The following is a 27,933-nucleotide window of genomic DNA, read 5'->3' on the forward strand; positions in this document are numbered from 1 at the left end:
TATAATACCCACAATGTTTTTTGTAATTTTGTTTTTATAGCTTCTATGTGTTCTGTCCATTTTAAATTTCTGTCTAAAATTATTCCCAAATATTTATAGCTATCTGTGTTTGTTACAACTGTTTTACCTTTTTTAACATTAAGTTCTATATTTTTCCAAAAACTAGTTTTTGATTTGTGTAGAATCATGCTTCTGGTTTTATTAAAGTTAAGCTTGTTTCCCATAGCCAATCTGATACTTTTTTAGTTCTTTGTTAAATTAATACAATTTCCTTATTGGTTTTAAAAGCTATATATATATGTATATGTATTATTCAACTGTTTTTATGAAACGTATGTTCGGTTTTTTTCTTAATCGAATTTTCTCAATTAATTATATATATATATATATATATATATTATACTTTAGCATTAATAAAAAAACGCAAAACTATTATTTCTATTCTTTTTATATATATAGTAATTAAGATAAAGACAAAAAATCTCGAAAAATAATTTACATACTTAAAGGGCGGTTTGAGAAAATTAAATATTATAGTATTGTTACTTGGTTTTAAAAGAAAACTTGAGTAAATAATTTTTACAGGGACATATTCTTAGTTTAATTGTTGATTATGATTGTGATAAAATCTAGGTTAAACTTATTCTGTTTCCCAAAACACTATTTTAAAAGGTAATTTAAACTTACAATTTCGAGCTGTTGATAAGTTTAATTTTTTCCTTTTTACTGTATACCTCACTACCGAAACAAGTAACAAAAGTAATATACCAGGAGTTCACAAGCTTTAACTTACATAAAGCAGGGATGTCAGCTTCTTCTAAATGGTAATTACGAATTGAAGACTGACTGCTTCATGTATAAGATAATATTGACTTATCGATAAAAGTATTGTTATTAAGTTTACATAACGGGAATAAATTTATTTGTTCAGATGTTCTTATTCTTTTAAAGTTTAATTTACTTGATAAAGAGTTTTTCAGCTTGTAATAAGTTACTTTAAATCAATTAATTACATTGGCTTTCGCGAATTTTTTGTTTTGTTAGATTTTAAATTCAAAATGTTTATAAACTAGCTATGACTGCTTTACATAAAGAATTTTTTATGCAAATGCTATTTAGGCATAACCTTTTAAAGTTAATTTCGAAAAATGGCTTGTGCTTCTTTTACTAAAGATAACATTTCATCAAAGCAACTTTAGTTTACTAAATTTAAATCTCTTACTTTTACTGATATTTTAACAAGTTTTGGAAATAAAGTTATACTGTCAATATAATCAAACTTACGAAACTTTACTTGCATTTAGTTTCTATTTTTTTTTTAATTTACCTAATAATATTCAATTGTTTTAATTTAAATTTCTAATTTAGTTGTTACATATTTTCAAGTTTTATTATTATTTTCAAGCTACTAAACAATTACAAAACATACTTATTTACTAAAATATTAAATAAAAATTAATATATAAGTTTTAAAATAGATCTATAATTGTTTAAATTAACAAAGAAAATACTAACAAATAAAGTTATTCATTTCAAAATCTAACGAAAAGTCTTTGTTTAATTTTCTTTATTCCATTGCGACAATTAAAGTCAGTTTTTTTTAAACAATATAAGTAGGCATTGCACAAAAATCACTTTTTTGTGAATAAAAACAATGAATTATCAAAACTATAAAACTAAAATTTGTTGAGAACATTCTAAAAACACGAAAAATCAGCAAAAAAAAACAATTGTTGGTTTCCTATCTTTTGTAGGATTAAAATGAATAAATTTAAACGTTCAAACACTTGGATCATAAAATAAACATTTTTATAAGGAAAAGTTTTCAACTTTGAAGCAATTCGACAAATTATCAAAATTTTGATGTAAAAATTATTAAGGCAGCGAAAATATGAAAGTACAACAGAGTGTAGTTGGCAGCTTTAAAAGTTTTAAGATATTTTTTTACAAACTTTTAGTTGTTTATATTTCATATGGAGCTTAAAAAACGCATTTGTAAAAAAAAAAAACAGTAGCTGTTAAGTTGAAGTAATTAAGATAAATTTTTAATTACAACTTTAAAACTGAAACATTTAAACAACTATAGCAAGGTGAATAAAAAAATCACCCAAAAATAAAATAGGCCATGTAAATATGTGTATAAAAAAAACAATTTTTAGTACATTTTATAGAAAGAAATTATCAAAGAAATTAGCTAAAACTTTTACTTAGTGGTCGCAGCTATCTTCAATATTCAAAACTTTTGATTAAAAATATATTTATGATAATAATTAAAAAACATTGTCTTTGTAAACGTTAATTATCTGAAAGTTTAAGATTTTTTAAAGGCAACTATTAACATCTTAAAGTTTTAAACTAAATAAATACATTGTTGATTTTAAAGTATCTGAATGACATTAAAATTTTTATTGTATTGAAGACTTTAAAGAGATTTCAACAAAGCTTGTTTGAAACATGTACCTTAAATTGAGTGTGTCATTGAGTTAAGTTGATCATAAAAAAAACTTTATTCGACTTCAGATAAAAAAAATATTATTGAGATTAAGAGCATGTAGTAAAAACATTGGTAAAAAAAGTAATAAAAAAATATTTATTGAGTGTTTGTGTTTCTTGTTTGGAATGATGTCATGTAGTTGATTTTTGGAAGACTTTTTTACTATTGGACATTTTTATAATGTTTTATTATTTTTCACAAATTTTATTTATGCAATAAACATCTTTTTATTTTTCAATAATTTTATTTCTGCCATAAACATCTTTTTATTTTTCACTAATTTTGTTCTTGCCATAAAAAAATATTTTTTGATTTATTTTCACCTATTTTATTTATGCCATAGACATTTTTTTGTTTTATTTTTCAATAATTTTGTTCCTGTCATAGACATCTTTTTATTTTTCACTAATTTTGTTCCTGTCATAGACATCTTTTTGTTTTATGTACCAAACTGGTGGCCATCTGTTTTCTTTCAAGTGATTCTGGACTGACAGTGGTAGGGCCTTTAAAAATATTTATTTCAAATATCTTTACGAGTTATAACAAGTTATTAATCAAGAAGTTGTTTAGGCATGTTAGGCAAGCAAAAAACAAACAAAGTTAGTTTATTCAACAAAAAAAAGTTGAAACATTACATTTTTACTTGCTTATTTTTATTTAAAGTAAAAAAACAGTTTTAATATACATAGTTTTAGAACAACGAAAAAATTTAATTTAAGCGAATTCATTTCATATTTTTAAAACAATCATACACCTAGTCTTTTTTTTTGTAATACTTTCAAACAACCTTGATTACTTTGGGGACATTCCAGCAGGCCTGGTTGTAATGCACGGTGAGGTAGTGCAGGCACCAGTTGTACAGGTTGGTCGAGTTGTAGAACTTTGAAACTTGCAGTAAAGTTGCCACGTCTATCAGGAAGTTCACTTCAGTGGAGCTATTCGTTTCTACGTCCTCGAATATTGAGATCACTTCCAACTCTTTGAAATGAATTTCCAGTAAAACTTTAGCACAAAGCAATTTTATAAAAGTTTGAGTAATTTACACCTATGTAGAGAATAGTTTTACAAATAAATTTTAATTTTTAAATCTAAAATAAGATAGTTGAAATTGCAAATGCTTATAATAATAAAAATATTAAACTCATATAATATTGGTTAAATATTACTTTAAAAAGTTTAAGAATTTAACATACTAACCGACGATATTGACCAATTTAGGCAGACAGAACCTGTTTGCTAAACTCAAGAGGTCTTGAATGAAAGTTGGATTAGCTTCACTAGGATTTATTTTTACTTCGCCCAGTAGCAAGAACTCAATCAGCTTTTCCAAGGTAGCACAGTTTGTGCCTGGCAAGTTCACCTGTTTATAAAAGGTTCTGAAAAAGTTTATGTTAATTATTCTGTTCAATTTTATCCTGTAAAAGTCTACATTTACCTTTACTACCATTTCCAGGCATTCTTAGTGGTAAGTAAAAATTCATAGAAGTTATTAATTAATTAAAACTATTTATTTGTGGAACTACAAACCCAAAAAAATAGTTAATTATTGTTTTTTTAGTAAGTTACTACATAAAATAACCGGGTTTCGGTGACAAAAAATTGTGATCTGTTCAAGTTAAATAAAATACTAAACTGCACATATATATTTAGTTTGCACATTTTTATTTAAATAAGCTCTTTAAATTTCAATAAACTGAGCAATCTTTTTTAGTTAAGATAAATAACTATATAGTAAGGTACTGCAAAAAACTAAAACTAATAATTTCAGATGCGAATATAAAAAATAGGAAAAAATCCTCAATTGAAACTCTCAACTCACCTGATCGCAGGAACTTTCGATGAAGTTTCCGGTAAACATGGCGTTCATGACGTCACAATTGGCTGACATCATCGCCTTCGACGTCGTCACCTGACCGTCGTCCACCTGGAACGTGACGTCACTGAAAACCGAATGTGACGTCATGACCTCGTTTCTTATCCTCCGCTTCCTTTCTTCTTCAACCTCATCACTCCCTTTTCCCTCCTCTAAAAGTCCGAAAACTTTCATTACTTCGGGAAACTCCCGATTTTCCGTGTCGTCCGGATAATCGGAAGCGTAGCAGAACTTGACGACTTGGCGCATCTGCTGCGTTGTCACGTCATAAGGAACGAGGTAGACGGGGTTCCTAAAATCCTCGTTGAGCAGTTTCAGGTGAGGGGAATTTTGTGATTGAGGTAGTTCTGGTTGAGGGGAACTTTGCTTGAAGAGGCGGAGGAAGAAGTTTGATTTGGAGGCGAGGACGACCCGGTGCGCGCGAATGTACTCGGAATTCTGTGAAAAAAAAAATAATTAATTGTTTGTTTTAAAATGTTTATTTATTTAACTCTAACTTAATGTACTCGGAATTCTGTGAAAAAAAAACTAAAGTTGGTTGTTTGTTTTAAAATGTTTTTCTTTTATTTAGCTCTAATCTAATGAACTCGGAATTCTGTTGACCAATTTTTTATGCATGTTTTTGAAATGTTTATCTTATAAATATTTTGGTATATTTGAAAAAAAACAATAATCTTTTTTCAAGTGAATTTTAAAGAATAACTGCATTCTTATTGATTACTAGACACTAAATATATGTTTTTTGATATAAGATTTTTTTTCAAAAATCAATAAATTTTAACCTTTTGCTCAAGCTGTATGAAAAAAATTAATTTGCATTCAACATATTGTATTGATTTCAAGACAGTATCAAACAGAGATAAATATTTTGTTGAATTTTGATATTAATCATTTACTTGGTATTGATTTTTCTCTGCTAAAAATCCAAATAATTTTAAAACGAGTATTTTTACAAATTTCCTTTGTAACTTAAATTTAAACTAGAAATTAGAGTACCTTCATTGATGAAGCGAGTTTATAATAAACTTTTTAATTACTTAGTTGCAGAGATGTATAAGTACCAGTCCACTTACAAAAGAGACAAAATAATAAAAATTGTGTTTTTTACTAAAAAATAGTTTTTTTTTTGTGTTAAAATTCAACTAACAACGTTTCGTTGCTAAAATAGCTTTTCAGTTCACAAAGTAAAATTTATCAATAAAGAATTATTTTTTATAACTTGAAAAGTCATTCTTTAATTTAAGCATTGTTATCTAAATAGAAATCCAAAAAAGATTAATTATTATTAGTTTTTTGTTGTCCATGAATAAAAAATTTAAAAACTTTAAATGTATCAACAACAATGTTTATTACTTGCGCTGTGCAAGTTGTTGAAAGTTATAAGTAAACAACTTTTTATAAAAAATAAAGCCTACGGCACAAACAATTGATTCAAAGAATATATGTAAATAAGTAAAAATTTTAATAAATAAAGATCATTCCGATTCCAAATAAATAAAACTGATCTTATGTATTGTATTCCGAAAAAAGTTATGTATAAGTAAAATTCCATTATATGTTTCGGTGAATCACTGAAATTATTAGAACATATGTTTCAACTCCAAGAGCTTGAAGTAAAAATTGATTTTTGTATTTCCGGATTTTTTCTCAAAGTATAAGTAGCATATGGTTTGCAAAGAATAGAACTGAAATTATTATTTCTAAGCTTAAAATAATTTCTTTAAAAATAAGCTCTTCGTAATTTAATTCTTTAAAAGTTCTATGGTATATTTCTGTTCCATTTCATTTTGAACAATTTCTAAATTTTTAAGTCAGTTTAATGCGATTTGTAAAAAGACATTTGAAACTATTTCCGCATAAACTTGTATCAAAAATACTACATATAAAAAATAAAAAACATTATTATTTAACAATTTTTTAATCAAGTTAAGTAAGTATAATTTTCAAAACTTATATCCTATTTTATCATTTCAAACAGTTAGATTTTTACTGCTTATATTTATATTTTACAATTTTATGTAAAACCCATGTGTTTAACAAATTTGTTTAATGTTTTAGTTTAACAGTTATATAACTTTGTATTATCTAACCTTACAAATGAACGTAACTTTTTAAATTTTTAATTTAACTATTATTTTAAACATTTTTCACCTGACATATGAATGTGACGTCACAAAGAGACTCCGTCTTGTAAATCTGCCACAAGTTGTCGCTGTTCTTCGTTGAGCACTTTTTAATGGGCACTTGTTTCGGTTTGGGGGGAATTTTGGGCTCCTGTATCCGGGGCCGCTTCACTTTTTTCAGCGCCGAGCTGCTCCACACTGACACACTCCGTCTAATGAATAAAACAAAATAATTATTTTATTTGTACAATTTTAAATACTTTCATACTTAAAAGCAAAGTGCTAAAAGTATTCAATGTTTTGTTAGTAATTCAGATCAGGTTTCGCAAATATAGCCCCTCTGACGGCGATGTTGGCTATCAGGGTGCAATAACAACTTCTTAATTAGCAGGGGCGTTAAAAAACTAATGGGTTATCAAACTGTAAAGGGCCGGTACCTAAAAAGGGGGCGATTATTTTGTTCAAATTTTCTGCCAAGTGGGTGATTATAAAAATGAGTTTGGAAAATTATGGTATACATTTGAATATTATAATACAGTTAATATTTGCTGTTATTGATATCAATTGAAGTATACCAGAAAATTTGCATTAAATTAAAAATAAGATGTATACAAATAAATAATCTACGGTAAAAAATAGTATATGATGTAGTATGCTTTTATAAAAAAATTCTCTTTTTGTGTCAAACTTCAACGACACGCAACTTAATTCAAGAAAGCAGGAAAAGTCAAGGCAGTTTAAAAACCAATAACTTCAAACGAATATGTTCTCAATAAAACACATCTTACTGGAATTGAAGTAATAAAATAAATTTGCCACTCCAATGTGATTGAAACATGAAAAGTAATTGATTTAAGAGGTGAACAAAACTGTGGCATTGGTACAAGTTTTTAAAAGTTTAATTTATTGATCACAGCTTCCACTAGTCTTTCGTAACACTTATTAGGTAATAAAACTAAGTTTCAAAAAAAAAAACTATCTGTATAAAATTTACTTGTATTACTACTTTATAAGTTCAGTTTGCAAGCAACGATACTGATTTGTCCAAGTAAATTTTTTTTATTTAAAAACTTTTTTGTTCTAAAGAAACCCAACAAAATTTAAAGCTAGACCTTTAAATATAGATTAGTTTCTTTCAGCACTTTTTAAAAGTCGCAATTCTCGCAAACAGATCTGATTATCGATCCACCCAAATTTCTATCTATTTTCGCATTCGTTGCGTAATAAAGAAAAGAATTAATGAGTTGAAAAAAAAACTATTAATCCATTTCACCACTGTTGTTGTTTTTTTTCTTAATTTTGCCCTGGTGCAGAAAGTTGTAATTTCATCAATTATTCACAAGTTTTCAACCGAATAAACGCAATGCGAATGTGCTACTTATGTTTGCGTCTTAAATTTGTTTTTCCATTATATTTGTACCAGTTTTTTTAATAGTTTTTATGTCCACTAAAACGATTAAATAAAAAAAGGATTCATGAACACATAAAAAGGTATAACAAAGAAAATTAGGCTATTCCATTAAAATTTACAGTTTTTATGGTCTTTAGTATGTAGCTAAGCTTTAAAAGTTTTCTTTTTATTACCTTTTATACTAATATATAATAAGAAGACTTAACAGACTTTACAAAAATCATAAATTACCAGTTTGATTAACAATTTGAGGTTTTAATGTTTATAAGATGTGCTGTAATCTTTCCTCTTATATCAACTAAGTTTTTGTCTTTACAACTGATTTATTTTTGTATTTGTATATTTTTTTGAGTTTTTAATGTACTTCAATTAAAAAAAGAATATACCCTTCGCTGCAAACATATTAAGAAATAAAAAAAGTATTTTTATATCATGTATTTAGCTGGACATTTTATTGTCTCTGTATGTTTCTACTTTAATAGTTTTAATGTGCACTGAAATGCCTTTAAGAAAAAAAGTGTTAAAAAGTTAAATAGTGAGGCTAGATAATTTAAAACATTGTTTTATGCGCTTCTATTATGTCTCTAAGGTTTGTATGTTAGTTTTTAAAATTTTTATTCCAAACATAAATTTTCTCTAAAATAAAAATAAATAAATTTCAAAACTATAATAATTTTTGTATGTTTAAATACAAAACAAATAAAAAAAACATGCAGAGCTTAGAGACATAATTAAGTAATTTATTTTTAATAAATAGTGTGCACACACATTTTAAAACTGATAAACTATTGCTCTAATAGTACAAAAATGTTTTTATTAAAACACATTTTTAAGTTTTGTGCTATCCTTACAAATAGTTTTATATGTTACTATGGTTTTTTCATTAAAAATTACTATCAATTATTAAATAAACTCAAACAATAAAAAAAGTGCGTAAACTTTAAAAAACATACTTATTTACTGGGTAGAATATTAGAATTTTTATGTATATAATAATTTTTTAACATTCTATAATTCTTAGCATAAACTAAAAGTAATATCTGATTTAAATCTAGTTGTTATTTTACGTTTATTTCGAAATAAAAACTTTCCAACATCTAGCTACTAATCCTATTAGGTTGACTTAATTTTGACAGAAATACATTAAACTTATATACAATTTAAAACTTTTGTATTTTTTCACTTTTGGGAAATTTAAAACTATTTGAAAAGCTAAAAAAAGTGTTTGGTATTAAATAAATTCTACAATTTTTTAAAAATTATTCAGAAAATTGCAGATATGCTGTAGGTAAATAAGTATAGCTTTTAAAATTTACAGTTAAACTAAAACACAGCAATTATTTAAATATAAACTATTGTTAATTGTATCAAAAGTTAAACTGATTAAAAAACAAAACTTTAATACAATTTAAACACAGGAAACTTTTATGGTTTATTTAAAACTCGGCTTATAAACAGATGTTTTTATTATTAACATGTTTAACGTTTGTTTATTCCATTCACCAGACTGCAGACGTACAATATGTTTTTTTTTTTACAATATGTTTTTTTTTTGCAATATGTTTTTGTTTTCAACCTACTTAATTTTGTCACAGAGTGAAAATGAGTCATTAAGTTGGTGTAAATATTCTATTGTGAAACTTTTTAACCTTTGTTTAGACTCGGAAAACTTTAAAAAAACTGTTTATATGCATTCTAATGAACAAAACTCAATAATAATATTAGCAATGCTCAGGTATATCTAAGCTTTTTTCAAGTAATTCATACCAACATATTAAATATTTATAACTGGATGAAAATATAGTGGTGTTTTTGTAATTTTAATAAATTTTATGCTATTCTATAGAACATGAAAAATTTTTATTGAGTAAAAAAGAAATGTACTATAAATAACTTTAGCCAAATTTAGACTTTTTTAAACTTTGTAACTCTTTTTAAAATGTGCATTAAAAGTTAACATAAACCTTTTTAGTTTTATAAAACAAGCTTTAGAATGTAAAGAGTCAAGTACTGACTAATGCTTGTTTTTAAAACTTCATGGAACTTGGCTGAGCTAGTTTTAATTTATTTTTTTTTATATTCAACCACTTTGAAATAAGCTAATACAATTCTGCTCAACTTAAAAATCTTCAAAGAGCTTCAGACTAACGGATAAAATTCAGATAGTTTGACTGAAGAGAACTGGTAGCAATACCAATGCGAAACTCCAGTTTTGAAATAAACTTAAAGTCACTGAATTGTTTATATTTAATTTACAAATAAGCAGTAGAAACCAAGACAAGGATTACTCGCTAAAAAGTAAAATTTCAAATATAATTCGAACTAAACAAATTTTTTTTTGTTGTTTTCAATCTTAAAGTTATTTGTCTTCACTAAAATTTTTTGCTCAGTTTACTGGAATGTAAAGAGCTTATTTAATAAATAATAATATTAGAGAAAATCAAATATTTTATTAACTACTAGGCTTTGACAAAAGGGTTGATCATGCCAATTTGATCATCAGACCACAAGTTTCGGTAGACTAAGACCGGTTTCGTCCTTATTAGGACTCATAAGTCAGTTACAACCGAAAAACTTGTAATCTTCAATCTACAAACGGTTTATGATGCTTCACATGAAGCAACCTTTTGCTGGCAATGATTAGTGACGTCAGCATTGTCTTTGCCGTGCAACGTTTAAAATATTGTCCACTAGGCAAGACATCTGGTACGCTTAAAAACTACTACATTGTCTACTAAGCTTTGGTAAAAGAAAATTACGACCTTGTCAAGTATAATAAAACAGTAAACTGTTTACTATTTTATTATATTTGAAAAGGTCATAATTTTTTTTTGCCACCAAGATCTGGTCGTAAATAAAATACTTAACTTGCACCTGTACTATTATTTTTATTTTAAAAAATACATCTTAGTTTACATAAACTAAATAAAACAGACACTAGTTTTAGTTATGCATATTTTTCTCTACCTAGTCTTTTAAGTGATGAGCATTGCAAACAATTTTTTATAGTAAAACATATTATCTACATTTAAAAAAATATTTATTTTATAACCTGTGAAGTAGGGCGATTCTGCAGTAAAAATATTTATAAAAAATAAAACTAAAAACACATCATTTCTTCATTTATATTTTTACGTTATAAATTTAATATTTTTTTACCTGTGAAGTAAAGCGATCCTGCAATAAAATTATTTATAAAAAATAAAATTTAAAACACATCATTTCTTCATTTCTATTTTTACGATATAAATTTAATATTTTTTTTACCTGTGTAGTAAAGCGATCCTGCAAGCGTTCTCAAACACGTCTGTTACCCCGTGACCCAAGAACACCGAGGTCTCGTACAAGTGGTGACAGTTCAACTGCTTGGCCATCAGCGACACTTCTTCCGGGTAAACTATGTCGCTCGGCTTCACCGACCTGTAAGTTTGTCATTACTGTAAATTTGTAGTTACTGTAAATGATTTGTTACTGTAAATTTATCATTACTGTAAACTTGTAGTTACTGAAAAATTGTCATTACTGCAAATTGCATGAAACAATGTTTTATAAATGCAGTCTACTGTTACTGTAAAAATAATTGCCGTAAAGTTATTAACAAACAAAACATTTCAAGTAAAAAAACTACCTCTATTTTTTCAAAAATAACATATATAGAATTGTAATTTTTAGAATGTAGTACATTTAAAAAATTTTTATTTTATATAATCCTGTAACAGACTTGCAAATTTGTCGTCACTGTAAAATGCATAAACTTTTTATTTTTCAATAGAGCGAAAATATTCTACTTTTAATTTTCAACCCAATATGTTTCAATTCTTTTTTTATTAATATGGTTAAGACAGTAGTCCTGATATTACATGTGTTATTGTTATGTTAAAATAACATTAAAAACTGGTTAAAAAAGTTGATATTTTTTATTTTATTTCAATAGAAGGTAAACAAAAATGTTTATTTGAATTATTAAACTATTTTTTTGTTTACAACCTTTTTTGATATTTGAAGAAAAAATAATTGGTAAAATTTCGAAAAAGTAATATTTAGTTTAAAACTTATCCTTTTTTTTATATCAAGGAACATGCTTTATTTGTATTTACAACTATTTTTAAAATTTTTATTTAACAACTTTCTGATAACTTTTTTATGTTTCAATAAGTTTAATTTTTTCTTAATATATTTAAACTACTTAATCTTTTTTTGTCTTAGACTGAACTATGTTCTCCAACACATTTATTTATAAAGCACTTATTTAAAAAACTATTTTTAATCCTTAAAAATTCAATTAAAAATCTATACTTTGTGGCATATGTAATATAAGAAAATAGCAAAGTCTAAATTACTCAACTGATTTGAAAAGGCATTAATTATTTGATTTTATAATTTCTTTTTCAACTTAAACTTCATGTTTTTTTTAAACTACACAAATGAGTTTAAAGCTTATCTACATGAATTGATTTTTATTTATGTATAAATGAAGATAAGCTTTTATTGCAACCTTAATTTACTTGCAAATAATGATTACCTCATTAAAAACCAATTTCCAGGTAAAATTATGCTGATGATAGAATAAGTTTAAATGAGTTTGTTTAGTGAACCATTTATTGACTTTTGTGTCTTGATAAAGTAAATAATTTTGTTTTCATTTTTTACCCCATAAAAAAATATATAAGTAAAATAGTTCTACACCTAGATAAAAAATAATTGAAATTATTTTTTTAAATTATCAAACAATTTCTTTATGTTAGCCACAGACTTTAAATTTTTTCCAAGTTTGAGTTGCTATTTTAAGTACATATTATTTTATTTAAAAAACTTATCGTTTTCACTTTATTGAATTTAAATATAAGTAAATGAGAATTTACTTCATGCTAGCAGTTTAAATTATGTTATTAAATTATAAACAACCTCATAAAACTGTTTCAAACCATTTTAACCTTACAGAACTAATAATGCATTTCATTTCAAGAAAAACATTTTAACAATTTTTTTTCTACTGCAAATTGAATTCAAAGTTTAGAAAGTTCATTCTCGCTGTAATCCAATTTACTAAAGTTGTCTGGGAAATTTGAATACATTTTATTTTGTTTGAAAAATTAAGGCAAACCAACTTTAGCTTCCATTATTATGTCAAGCTTATAAACCTGTACCAAATTATTGTTACAAAGTTTAAAATGCATCTGATTTCATCAAAAACAATTTAATAAATAAAATCTAATAAAATGTTTTTCTCACTGCAAATTGAATTCAAAGTTTTGCAAATTCTCACTGCAAATTCAATTTCAAACGGAAATGAGAATATTTCATTGTTTTGTTTTCATTTCGACCGCAAAGAAAGTTTTTAAACAAAAAGTTTATTTTGGCAGTTATTTTACACCAACGGGAAGTATTTATTGTTTTAGTTGAAAATATATTTGCTTTTTGAACTTTGGTTTATAAAATACCAAAATTTAAATAAATTTTATGAAAATATTACTTCTCATGACAAAGAGTTTGTTATTTTATTCTTAAAAACATCAGATCAACACTTTTTTTTAGTTTACAATTTTGCATTTAGTTGTAACATTTAGTAATACCAAATTTCGAATAAAAATTAACAAAAATATTATTTCCTATAACAAAAAATTTATTAATTTTATGCTTAAAACATCAAATTAACATTTTTTTTGTTAAAAATTTTGCAACTGATAATAACACGCAACAGATATATATTTTTAATTACTTAATTTAAAAAAAATCACGTTCTTATCTAACTAGTTCAAGTTCATGACTAATTTCATTGATTATATGTTTTAAAACGCATAAAAACGTATATATTAGTCATTTAGATTGTTTTAAATGTAACACTTCAAAAAGTACTGCATTATTTCGGTCAAGTATACTGATTAGTTGTCTTATTTTTATATTTTTTTAATATATTTAGAACTTTAAAGCTATTTTAGCATTAAACGACATCATTAATATACAAAGTGACTACTTTTTATGAAAAAATAAATTAACAGCTATTTATAATACAAAACTTTACTTTTGAAACTGACATGAGGTTAAACCACGAACTAATTTATCTTAACTTACATTTAAAGTTTAAATTGCTTTTTTGAGCTAGAGACCCCAGATTTTAATGAAACATACTTTAAGAAATTTTTCAAAACTTTCAATTTTGATTATTTTAATTATTAAAAAACAAAAAATCTAAATAAAAATTTAAAAAAAGTGGTTATTTTCAAAATTGATAGATTTCTTACGGGTTATCATATGTAGTAATGGAATAAACACCAAAGCTTAGAGAATATTGCTTAAAAATTTAAGGAAAAAATAGTTTGTTAGTTAAATAATGTTTTTTGCCTTTCAAAATAAACTTATTGCTAACATCTAAAAGTTGCTTTAAACTGTTTTAAGTGGTAAAAAGTGTTTTACAAGATAAAATAGAGCTCTACAAAACAAAATCAACATGTAAAAACAAGGTAGACTTTTCTTATGCGCTTTAATAGTTATTAATAATATAAATTATCTAAAACTTAAATAAAAACACTACTTTAGTCTATAGAAATATAATTTTTTTTTTAAATAATTTAATTTAAAACACTATATTTTATCTGAAACAATTGTTCCACCAATACCTAAAACCGTTGTTGAGAGTCTGTTTTACATTTATAATAAAAAACATTTTAAATAAACAACTATAAAATACAACATAACTTTTTGCTTTTAATTTTCAACTTCAAATAACTGATGATCAAAAGATGATACAATTGTTCTTTTTCATTAAACTTTACTTGCTAAAATTGTTTTAAAAATTTAGAGTTATTCTTTTTGAATAAAATTTTACTATTAACTGATGATCTCTTGTTATGAGTAAAAAATTGTTTAGAGTTATTCTTTTTGAATAAAATTCTATTATTAACTGATGATCTCTTGTTTTTAGTGAAAAATTGTTTAGAAAAAAAAATATTTGACATCATACTATTCTCCTTAAAAACAAGTTAAGATATCTAATTGTAATCTTTAAACATAAAAGTTTCACTAAAATCATTCAAATAAAATAAAACCTGGTCAGCATGCCCTGTTTCCTGTAGGTGTCCACCATGTTGGTGAACCTGAGGTCCATCTTGCAAGCCACGATTATGATGGGGACGTTCCTGCAGTGCCGCCTAACCTCCTGCTCCCAGAACAGCAGGATGTTGCGGAGCGAGTTGCGGTCGCACACTGAGAAGCAAATCAGGACCACGTCCGCTCTGTGGGGTAGAATTTAGTTTGATAAAAATAGTAGTTGCATACAGAGATGCATATAACGACCATGTGACCTGGGAGGTAGAATTTAATTTGTATGAATTAACTTTAACTGAAAAAAAAACCTTTTCTTTACAATAAGTAATAAACACTCTAATGGAGATAATATTAACAACATACTTGTGAGCTCTATATGATAATAAATGAAAACTTATTCAGGAGAAACATACTAGTAGTAAGCTGTAATTAAGTAAAAAATACTTGTTTCATACTTGTATTTACATATAAATAGTTAACAAATATTTGCAAAGGAAAATCATATGGAAGAGCATATCAGGACTACGTCTGCTGTATCAGGGAGAAATTATTTTTTTTTAAATTAGATACATTAAAACAATACTATACTTATAAAGACTCATATTTACAAATGAATAAGTAAAAAATAATTGTAATGGAAAAGCATATCAGTACTACGTCATGTTTGTGAGGAAGAAAAACCAATTATATGAAAATTAACAAAACCAAAAAGAATATAATTATTAACTTATTCAGGATAAACATAATAGTAGTAAGCTCTGAGTCGGCATAAGCAAAATATTTTTTTTTTCATATTAATAATAAAGTGAAAAGTAAAGGTAGTCACATTTAGAAAAAAAATTTAAACTTTTCATTCAGAGGAAAAAAAAAACAATGTAAAAAAGTTGGATTAATTTTTAAGCAAAAATAAAAATCAAAACCCCATTCACCCAATAAAAAAAGTATGAAAGTTATAATAACAATTCGATTTTTTTACTCAAAAGGGGTTGATATTCTATAGAACAATAAAGCTAGAATTTGTTATTAAAAAATTGTTGTAAAAGTCTTAAACAATAAAACAAATTCAAAATCAGTTTGGTGGTTTAGACATTTAGCTCTTGAATAAAATGATTAGCAAAAATCTACTCAGAATTTTTTACACAAACAAAAAAACTATCATTTTTGCATAACTAATTACACTTTAATGTTGCTCATAGTTTAAACTGTTTTTGATAAAAAATAATTAAAATTATGATTCTATTTATTTAAAAAACAGTAAAGTTTTAAAGTTTAGCGGAAATGAGTAAATATTTATATTTATAATATAACTTTATTTTATAAACAATGTTTCGCTAAATTGCCTAATCAATATAAATAAACAAATCCTAACCAAAGCTAAACTTTTAAAAATTCAGTCAAAATAGTTTCAATGCATAAAATTAATAACTTCGAAAACAAAACACTTTTTGTTAGTTTTACAAATTTTTGAATGTGACCACATGACTATTATGGTCGTTGATCAAACAAATAAATTTCTCAACTTCGGCAAAGTAGAGTAAATACTAGTATTTATTTTTTACAAAAATTTGTATCATAAATAGAGTTTCGCTCAATGACTTCATCAGCATAAATAAATAAATCTTAATCAATTATAAGGTTTATTTAACTTAATCAAAAACAGTTTTAATGCATGACAATAAACAAACTTTAAAAAACAAATTTTACTAAAACTATTTGAAAGACCAAAACAGGCGACTGATGTGAAATTTTAAGCGGTGAAATTTCGTTAAGTTGAAAAATTTGATGTTCAATTGAAATAGAAACTCTTTAAATTAAACTAAATTAAAGCGATTTTTATGCATAAATAAAAAAGTCTGAAATAAATGTTTCTACTTACATTTTTCACAAACTATAGAACATACTACTAAAAACAATAAAGCGAAATTTTAAGCGGTGATTTTGTTTAAGTTGAAAACTTTGATTTTCAATTCGTCGATTTAAGGTGGAGATTTGGTTTGCGATTAATTATTCACCAAGGCGCACTTTCAACTTCTGATGACCGGAAATTTACGTCAAATTACCAGAAGCAAACATTGAACTTTCAAGTTCATTACATTATATGTGAATGGAAAAGTTATGGGAATTGTTTTCGATTTCATTGAAAAAAAATTGCTAGGGAGATTACATATGCAATATTTGAATAAACTTTTGTTGGGATAAATTTTTTTACTTAAATTTGATAGTAAGCTGTTTTATTTTTAATTTACATCAAGTTTCAAAGTTCATTGCTTAACATTTAAATGGGAAAGTTATGGGAATCGTATGAGGTCGAAGTGACGGAATTGCTTTAAAATTTCATTGAAAAAAAAGCTTAATAAAATGCTTACTTAAAGTTAATACATGTGCAGTTTTTGATTTAGTTTTTGTTGGATTAAATTTTTCATATACTTGATTGATTTAATAGCAGGCTGTATTATTTTCACCTTTCTAAAGACCTTTGAAATAAGAATAATTAAAAATGTTGCCTTAATACTGTTTTTGAATTTAAAATCCATAAATTTTTTATATTTGCAAATATTGCAAGGTAAAACTCATCTTAATTCTCTTTAATTCCAAAAAATTTACAAAATTCTTTATTTAGCTTATTAAAATTAAAGTAGTCGTGTTAAAAAAATGTTTTTAATTTAATTCAAAATTTTTTTAAATTAAAATAAAATATAAAAAGTTTTTTCAACTTTAATTTCATAAAAAGCTTTTTATTTTTGCAGCATTATCACACGTGATAAAAGCGCGTAATTGATGATTAATATTACTGAAATAAACCGTTGTGACTAAAATATTTTTTAAAATTTGCCAAGTTCAAAGTTAAAAACGCAAAATGAAACTTTGCAAAAGCTGCAAATAGGTCTTCTAAATCCGGATGGCATTATATTTATTGTTTTGGAACAATAGCTTCATTTTGTGCAAAATTATGTAATTGCGTTATTCAAAGACGCACAATAACTTTATTGTTTAAAGAAGTTTAAGTATTATAGTATTATTTTTAAACAAGTTTGTTTTCCTCAAAAAAAAAAAGATAAAATTGCTAATATTTTTTTAAAATTTTCACACCAAAATTTTACTGTTGTTTATTGTTAATTCATCTTTTACGCAAAAAAAAAATTCACAATGGCTCACTTTTTAAACTTTGAGAAGAATAAAGCCAATATTTATAGTACCGATATTTATACTCTAGTATCTTTTATTCAAAACAACACTGAATTTATGCCGTTTTCGAAAATTTTCACATCGAAATGTTTGCCGTTGTTTATTTTTTTGTTAATTTTTTTGAAAAAAGGTTATAGCCTTCTAGAAATATTCTTATATTTAAATAATAGATTTTTAAATAAATAAATCTTACTGAAGTTTCGAAATATTTGAATTTTTTTTATCAAAATGTTTGTTTACTGTTTGTTCATTTTTCAACGAAAAAATCGGCTTAGCGCATATTTGAACTTGTCATGTGAATTTTTTTTACTGGAAGAGCAAATAACTTGAAGCTCTTCAGTTCAAATGCCACTCGAAACTAGCGGCACGTGACTCATTATACTCGTTATGACGTCACAATAGCGCAAATAGCAAGCAATTTTCTGGCTACTTGTTTTTCGCACTGGACTTTCAACAGCCCTTGGTAAGAAATGAAAGTTGTTCCCAGCTTATACGTCAACTTTATTATTATTTTAAGTTAGTTTTTATTCTTGATAAATACAAGATATATGTTGATATAATCACTAATTAAAGAAACATCTTAATATTAAAATATGTCTATTTTCCATTAACCACTATTTTACTGCATTTAAACCCTTCTATGTGAGTCTGAAAATGAAAAAATGTAAGTTGAAATATTAAAATATTTTTTTTTTATGAAAGAAGCAAATTTATTGAAAAAATACATTTACTTGCAGGAAAACTATTTTTGCAACAATGTGTAATAGGCTACACATTTAAAAACTAAAATAAATTTTTACTATCAGTTAACTCACATTTAAACTACTTAATTTGTACTAAACTGTAGTTTTTTGGTTTAAATGTTATTTTTAAACTCGGTATTTCAAAAATATGTGTTTGTAAAAACGTTGTTAATAGGACTTTTCTATTTAAAGTTCACTGGTTACACATTGGTTAAAACTTTTTTTTATATTGTTAGTAATAAAACTTGTTGGAGACAGTTTGTTCTGAAAACCAACTAATTTACTAAATGTTTACTTTTTAGGCTTTAAAAAAAAATATATTAACCGTTTAACTAGTTAACTAAATTGTTTTTGAAAAATCCGTTAAAAAAAAATATTAAAAACATAAATTCTTTTTTATTGATAGTTATTTACAAAAAAATATTAAAAAACCAAACAAACAGCAACGTGACAAAAGTCACGCTGGTTTTTTACAGTTTGAACAATGACAGATATTCTAAATTAAAAAGTAAATAAAGCATGTGGAGAAAACACAGGCTTTTAAGAACTGTCAAACAACTTTGCAACTGTTTGGCTTAACAATGCTGCAAAAACATAAAACCTCGTAAATTATAACAATCGTTCTTTTTAATATAAAATATAAAATTTTAATGTTTTTTTGGCACAGCTGTTTTTTGAAATAATCGTGCTGTCTGCGTTAATGTTTTTATTACAAAAAGTTTTAAAAGATGCAGTTAAGCACTTTTTCAAAAATGGGGGCGTGTTACCTTAAGAAGGAGGTGTGTTTTACATGACAGAGGAATATTGATGAAATCAACATAAACTTCAGTAAACAACGTGTTCTTTCTACTAGAATGATATGTATTAAATTCATGCTCTTTCACAACGATACACACTGAATTGTATAATGTAAACTATTGTGCAGAATTTTTAAAGTTTGATTTGTCAGGCTGGCTAGGGTGTGAGCTAAAATGACAAATATTAATGGAAGGTGAGACTATAGTGTTGCATTATTGCAGACAAAACGGTGAGCTTTTAGTTTGCACGTACATGGAGTTTATAAGAGGGGACGACAACGTGTTTTAAAAAGTTTCTTATTTTGAAGACTTTTATCTGTGAGATGCTTTCACAGATAAATAAAAGTTATTGTACTTATATATGAGTATACAGCATTATGTAGGCTTTATAAAATTATTAAGAAAACCACTGTTAATATGATTATGATTGAAACTTTAATATAAAATCTACAAAAATTGCAAATAAATAAAACTGTAAACAAATAGCTTTAACTTTTTATAAAAAGAATTTGGTTTAGTTTTTATCCAGCTTAGTATATAGTTTTATATAATAGAATTATGTAGAATATTTATATTCACTAAATTAGTTTAACTTTAAAACGTTTATTTGTATATTTATCTTTAAAAAAGCACCTCTAAAACCAACAGTGTGTTAATATTTTATTATGTTTAAGAAAACTAACAGAAATAACTTTTACTTACTTTCCAAGAGCGTACTTTCTGTTTTTGTGATGATCCCCAAATGTGTCCCACAGTCTCAAAGAAACAGCCACTCCGTCAATATTACAACGCGCTTTTTCTAACACCTGTTATCAATATATTTAATTAAACAAGTTTAAAAACGTTGAGAAAGAAATAAAATATTTTTTAAGGTTAAACTCTTTAAGGTTTGTTAACTTAAATTTTTATTTTTTTTAATAAAACCGCCCCATCAATGTTACAACGGGCTTTTTCTAGTACATGTGTACAAGTGTACCAAATAAGTCAAAGGAGCTATTGAAGAAATATAAACACAAAATCAAGATCTGTTAATTTATAATATTATTCTTAATAACACAGCAACTTATCAATGTTACAGTGAGTCTTTTTAAACAATAGAATGCATATTTGGATAACAAGCCTTCCGATTTGCTAATAAATCTTTTTTGTATTGCTTTTATAAATTATTGTTTTAGAAAACCACAACTATGTTCAAGTTTCGCTCAATTCCTTGTCATCAATCAAAATTCAAATTAAAAAAGTTTTTCGAATAAACTCTATGTACACTTACAATGAAACTGAAACCACAACTATAAATTACTTGCAGTAGGTTCTAAATTTTTTCAAGTATGCACAGTGAATTAATTTGTCATTATAGTTAATTACTACAGAAATTTTGGTGCACAGTGGAATAAGTAATACGCATTGTATGATTGAATATTTTTGAAAATTTAATTTTAGAACAAATATACAATATCTCAAAACATTGAGAAAGGAATCAAGTATTTTTAAAATGTTTTTTAACATATAGTTTTATTTTTTAATAAAACTACCCTGTCGATGTTACAACAGGCTTTTTCTAACACTTGTGTTAAAGAATAACATTAAAAAAAATTAAAAAAACATTGAGAGAGAAATAAAATTAATTTTCTTGTAGATGTTACAACTAGCTTTTTATAAAACCTGTGAAACTACAATTAATTTTTAAATTTTGAAAATTGTATACAAATAACTTTAAGAAAACTGATTATAAGTATCATAAATTTTTACCAAAACCTTTTTATTAATGCTGTACAGAGCCTATTATCAAACGCGTATGCACAATTAAAATAAGTTTTAAGTAAGTTAAAATAAATATTTTACCTGTCTAAACAAAATTTCCAGTTAAAAAAAATCTATTTTGTATGGCCTTTATAAATTATTGTTTCAGAAAACCACAACTATATTTAAGTTCTGCTCAATTGCTCGTTATCACTCAAAATTTAAAACAGTATAAATTTTCAAAAAAAAAATTATATGAATATACAAAGAGACTTAAACCACAACTATAAATTATTTGCAGTGGTTTCATTTTTTCTATAAGTTATATGCTTTTTTTTTGTTATACATATTGGCACATTTAAAAAAAAAGGTTAATTAAAAAAGATATTTAAAAAAATACTTATTTTGTTGGTTTATCATAATATTTTTAAACCAAAAACTTGTTATCAGTACTCGAGCTAGTTTAAACAAGCAAGATTTTTTTTTATAAAACAATATAGCATTCCTAATTAAGTATCAAGCTATAATATTAAAACTTTCATTATAAATAAAGTAGTATTATTGAAATTTATTATGTTACTAGCATTTAAGGTTAATTTATATAGTATGAATGTACAGTCTAGGGCGCTTATAAAATACAACCTTGGTCTGCATTTTGAAAATATCATAAAAACGCCTTGTGTAGAACTTTAGCTAGTTTGATAAGACTTAGAGAAGGCTTCAATTAGTTTTAAAAAAATTACAAAACTATTCTAAAATGTGACTCACTTGCTAAAATACTATCTACTAGATACCATAGTAAATATTATTTTTATTTTATTTTAAGGTTGGACTATATTTAAGACATTTTGAAAAGATAAAGAAACTGTTTTGATTAGTTTTTATAATTACTCGGTATTATATGACCACATAATAGCAGAACAAGTTAAAAATTTAAATTATATTCTAACCCCTTCAACACTTTGTTCATTTGAAAGTTAATGACGCTAACATACAAACAAGTTTGTTTAGTTAGTTAGTCTAGCATTTAAGTTAGTTGAAAGTTCATCAAGCCTTTGTGCTGTTGAAGTTGTATTGGTATTTAGTTTCAAATTGTTTGACAGCAAAACTTTTATCAAATAGTGTGAACTTATCAAAACAATAAAGTTGTGAATTTAAAAAAAATATATTATTCTTTTTAAAAAAAACTTACCTCAATGTTGTTTCTATACTGATCAATTGCCCAAACTGTTGGCACATGATGAGCATTCTTAAGACACCTGAAAAAAAAAGTGTGAATTCAGGTTTGTTATAACATTAGACTATAGTAGCTTTAGAATTTTAAATTTATTAAACGCAGTTTCAGTAATGATTGTATTTATTTGATATATTTAAAAATATATATATAAATCAAAGTTAATAAACTTTTTTATAAGTTTAGTTTTTACTTTATAACTTTAAATGTTTAAAATACAATGTCAATTTAAAAATACTTGAAAATGAATAAAAAACTTAATTTAAATGGAAACATTTCTACTTATAATTGTTCTCATAAACCATCAAAGTATGAAACTTATGAAGTGATGTTTTGAAATGAAAGAAAGCTTGATAAATCTTTGAAGTAATATAATTTCATTAACAAGTTAAGTAATTAATGTTAAAAAAGAATTACTTTATTTTTAAAGCTCTAAACTAAACAAATCTTGTTATAAACAGATATTTAAACTCTATCTACTACTTGGAGCAGTTTCTTCAAAAAGTACTGAAAACAACTATAAACATTTTACAAACAGTTATCATTTAAACACATTGCTAGAAATATTATCATCTAAATTAATCAAAACCAAACAAATCTACTCAAACACTTCAAACCTAACCCACCTGTAATTAGGAGCAGTTTCTTTGTACGCCCTGGCGCATATCAGCCTTGTCTTTCCAGTGTTGTTGTCACCGACCACCACACACTTGATCGTCTCCTCCTTCGGATCCTCGTTCAGCTCCGACATCTTAGAGCTTTTACTGGCATCTCTGACCATGTTGCGATGTTGAAATGATTGTTGCAAAGTTGAATGTTGGCATGTATTAATTATTTATCTGGTAAAATTTTTTCTAATGGTTTGCTAGTACATATTAGAATATGTGTGTGTATAATTTCAGGAAAATTTTAAGTGTTTTATTGTTAAGCTGCAGGAATAATAAGTTAACTAGAGACAAAAAAAAATTATTCCGAAAAATAAAAACGCTTGAATCTTAAATGCTTGGAAGTTATTCAATTTATCTTAAATAAAATTTTAAACCAAAGAAAATAACAAAAAAAATTGAAAAAAAAAACTTTAATTGAATATAGTTTATTTTTAGCATTCTAAATTATATTCTTAATGTAAATATCTAGTATTGTTTTAATGGTCTTTAGAATGAAATTATGTAGCAACTAAAACATCATTTCTTATCTAAAAATTTTTCTATATAAAACTTTTGGCTACTAGTTTATAGTAAATTTTCTAAAAATAATAAACATCTGCCAATGACAAAACTTATTTTCAAATAAAAAATAAAATAATAAGAAAGTAAAATTTGATAACAACTTTTAAGTAACAACTTAATATATTTTATTTTTTTATAATTTTAGCTATATAAAGATGTGCAAGTTAAATAATTTTATGTACTACCAGGTTTTGGTGGCAAAAAATTGCGACCTTTTTAACAATAATAAAAAAGTTAACTGCACATAACAATGTTGCTTTTGTGTTATTTAAAAACTTGTTATGTGCAGTTTACTATTTTATTTTTCTTGAAATAGTCGCAATTTTTTGCCTCCGAAACTTGGTAGTAAATAAAATACTTAACTTGCACATCTTTATTTAAATAAGCTCTTTACATTTCAGTAAATTAAGCAATCTTTTTTAGTTAAGACAAATAACTTTATTTTTAATTATGAAATAACTCACAAGACTAGCAATCAGCTGTTTGTAAAATAGCTGACATGTTAAAACTGCTGCAAAAACATATTATGTAAAAATTTACAAACAAATTAAATGCATAAGTATACTCATACTTGTCTTTTCTATCTTATTTAAAGTTTAATAGTATTATTGAATATTTAAATATTGTAAATTTTAAAAATAAAAACATTTTGATAACTGTTTTGATATGTAGATTTAAGAAATTTTATGATTGTACTCTACAAGTCAGCAGTTTTTTAAAAGTAAAAAATAAACAAATAAATAAAGAAATTTTAAACACTAATTTGCAGTTAAAATACCTTTTAATGTACCCTATTGTTTACTCTTCATAAAATTAAGGGCACATTTTGAAATATTTATTTTGTTTTTATAATTTGCTTGTTATGCACATGTTTTATTCAAGCTAAAAATTGCAACTCATGGGCTGGAGGATTTGCTACAGTTTGCCAATATTATAATCATAAACTTTTTTGTAAAACTATATTTTTAAGCCTATAAAAAAGCTAAAATTTTTAAGAAAACTTGCAGATAATTATTTTTATATTGTTAATATTTTGTGTACTTTGTTTTTATGTAATTAAATCTTACTTATTATCTTAAACAAAAATATCATTATTTTTATAAGTCTAGCTTGTTTTTTATAAAAGTATCCATTATAAAAGAGTAATAATATTAGATCAAATAACAAAAGAATTCATATAGTAATTATATTTTTAATATACAAAAGATTTTATTTATGTATTTCATTGTATATTTTAGTAAAAAAAAAAAGAAAAACTTTTAAATGTTTAAATAATTAACTGTAAATACTTTCAAGAAAAATTAATTTAAAATATTGAATTTAATAAGAGGGTTGCCACTTTTAAAGGCATAAAAACTAGTGTGAATCAGACTTAGTTTATTAATAACTAATTTCATTTATTGTATTTTTAAAAAAGTGTACACAGGAAAACTCATGACCTAAAAAACCTCTTTATACATATATATTTAATATTTTTTTAGTATAGTTTTTTATAACATAAAATATATTTTGTAAGTATAAATACAAGTAAATCTTCTGTTTTTTATTAACAAAAAAAAAAAAATAAATCAGTGAATTACTGTGCTCACTTTTTCAGTACAATGATTTTAGTTTACTAAGTGTAAATAACTGCTTTTGGCTTATATAAACTTATTTTTAAATGACTAAGAGAAGGACTGTAAAAATATGCTTTCACACTTGATGTATGTATTAATTCCAACATAATAAAAAAGGTATTTTGTTGCACAATACTTTTTTAATTAAATTTTTTGTTTGTTAAGATTTTGCATTAGTTTCTAGTTTGATTATCTAATATATGAAAAACATCTTTTAAACATGAACAAATATCTGTTAAAATTTGTTTAAAAAAATCATTAATTAACATATAAAAAATAATTGAGTTTAAAAATTATTGAAGAAATTTTAAAAAAGGGTAAATATGCAGCAAATCCAATATGTAGAAAACTAATTGAAGTTTTATTATGCAACAGTGATTTTATAAACTACTTGAACATTTAGTGATAAATTCACAAAACTATTCAATTTAAATCTTCTTATTACTAATGATGAAATCAACTAGCAGCATGCTTGAACAAAATATTTCAAAAACTGTTTATATTTACAAAATAAAGTGATTATATCTATTTTTGTAAATTTTAAAATAATTTTACTACAAAATTTTTATTTACAATGAAGCTTAGTTTTTAATTTTAATTTTATGAATTAATGTTTAGACAGAAAGTACTAATTTCTGAACAATATAAATTTTTCTATCTACCTTATCATAGTTAAATAAACAAAATACCTATAGCCACTTTAAAGATATCAGTAAACCAATAAAAGTTCTTAAATTAATTTCAATATGTTAACTAATTTTTTATAAAATTAAAAACAAAGAAACTAAAGCTATTATGTATATATAAAGTATCAATATAATGCTTGTCAAACTAATAAATTTTGTACATTTTTTTGTAATTTCAGTATAAGTCAATCAAAAAAAAAGAATATAGAATTAACAAAATATAACTAAGATTCTAATAATTTGCTTCTACTAAATTATTTCTTTAGTTTATTATGTAAAATATTAAATATTAAGTAATACTGAATAAGTAATTACTCATTATAAAAGTGTTAAGAATTCTTAATAATAATTAAAATGTTGTTTTAATTGGGATGTTTCTACCTTTAAAAAAAATGTCACAAACAACAAGATCAAACAAACTTTTTTTAATAATGGCAACTACTTATTTGTTCAATTAAAAACCTCAAATTTCTTAGATTCACCAAAAAAATAATCTAAAACATTTTATAAAAGAAAACAAAACCCTCAATGTTAACTCAAATTCAAATAAAAACCGAACATAAAAAAAAGAATGATTATAAACAAACATTTATTGCAATTACTTATTCCACAGTATTAGAATGCTTAAACTTCTTTTTTATACCTCTGATGTTTTCATTACATTTTACATAAGAAAAAAAAAACTATTGAGCTTAAACAAAAACTAATTTGGTATTAAAAAAAAACACTTTTACTATATTTTATAATAATTCTTCTCTAGTATGTTTATGGTAAGTGGTATTGTTGGCTAGTACAGCAGCAAAAAACTTATCCTTTATCAGTTTAAAGCATTTTCCTTGCTTCAACATTTGACAGTGAGATTTCTACAGTTAAATTTCCTGAAAGTTATTGTTAAACTAGCTATACAAGCTGAACAAGTTGTTATGATATAATTTATTTTCCCCTAATGCAAAATTATCATGCTCCGTCTGACTATATTGGTAGAAATTGCAAAAGTAACTTTTAAAATATTTATCCAACGAAAAAAAAGCAAAGCAAAAATAAATTTTAATTGTTTTCTTACAACTTAAAAGTTTGCATATACCTTAAAGATAGTAAGGTTTTGTTGTTATCTTAATTAGAATTATTCTGATAATGATTTTTTTAGCTTAAGATACATTATACTACTACGATTCCACATTTTAAAACAAAGACTTTTAATTGAAGACGAAACTAAGCTCAGTTTAAAAAAGTAATTGGTTTTCATTCCTTACCACTAGTATCAAAACAGTAAAACTGACAGACAAGTTTTAAAACGATCGAAATTGTATAATAAAAAATTTAAACATTTTCAACTTAAAGGTATAACAGAAAAACTACTTGTACTTTCAAGTTGTTTTCAACATATTATTGGCAATGCTTTTTACTACAAGCTTAATATTATTTATCAATAAATAGTTTAAACTAAGAATACAGTGTAAATTAAAATTCATTTTAAAAGTGGTTTAAATTTTATGACATATACATAAACAATGATAAAAAGACAAAAAAATTACAGATTGATATAAAACAAAATTAAAAAAAGATTAATTATTTCAAAGTAAACTTACTTACTGCAAACAACAAACGAAATAAAAAGTCGTATCACAACTTTAAAAGCTAAAACTATTGTACTGGATGAATTTTTTAAATGAAACATTCAAATCTATTAAAAACAAATAAGCTTTCAAAACGTTGATACATATTTCACTATTATTTTAATTCAAAATACAGCCGTT

General features: G+C 24.7%; 1 protein-coding gene across 1 annotated transcript; it reads right to left on the reverse strand.

Annotated features, from left to right (window-relative positions):
• Positions 1 to 1,761: 1,761 nt before the first annotated feature.
• LOC145843849 (rho-related BTB domain-containing protein 1-like) lies at positions 1,762 to 23,477 on the reverse strand. The gene is made up of 10 exons (XM_082951092.1): positions 23,272 to 23,477; positions 22,604 to 22,670; positions 20,374 to 20,477; positions 14,948 to 15,133; positions 11,169 to 11,321; positions 6,519 to 6,702; positions 4,314 to 4,805; positions 3,692 to 3,854; positions 3,282 to 3,472; positions 1,762 to 2,997 (listed from the first exon to the last, which is right to left on the reverse strand). Exons 1-10 carry the CDS (start codon positions 23,424 to 23,426, stop codon positions 2,890 to 2,892), a joined length of 1,803 nt encoding a protein of 600 aa, XP_082807218.1. The 5' UTR covers positions 23,427 to 23,477; the 3' UTR covers positions 1,762 to 2,889.
• Positions 23,478 to 27,933: the final 4,456 nt, after the last annotated feature.

The sequence above is a fragment of the Thalia democratica genome, chromosome 9 (genome assembly GCF_965202585.1).
Source record: "Thalia democratica chromosome 9, ktThaDemo2.hap1.1, whole genome shotgun sequence".
NCBI lineage: Eukaryota > Metazoa > Chordata > Thaliacea > Salpida > Salpidae > Thalia > Thalia democratica.

What these genes read in the sequence shown, in the direction of transcription:
- LOC145843849 (XM_082951092.1), bottom strand. Translation starts at nt 23,426, where the DNA reads ATGGTCAGAGATGCCAGTAAAAGCTCTAAGATGTCGGAGCTGAACGAG. An exon ending in AAACAGGGCATGCTGACCAG is followed by an intron (nt 11,322 to 14,947) that starts GTTTTATTTTAT and finishes ACAAACTTACAG; the next exon opens with GTCGGTGAAGCCGAGCGACA. An exon ending in AGGATCGCTTTACTACACAG is followed by an intron (nt 6,703 to 11,168) that starts GTAAAAAAAATA and finishes TTTATTCATTAG; the next exon opens with ACGGAGTGTGTCAGTGTGGA.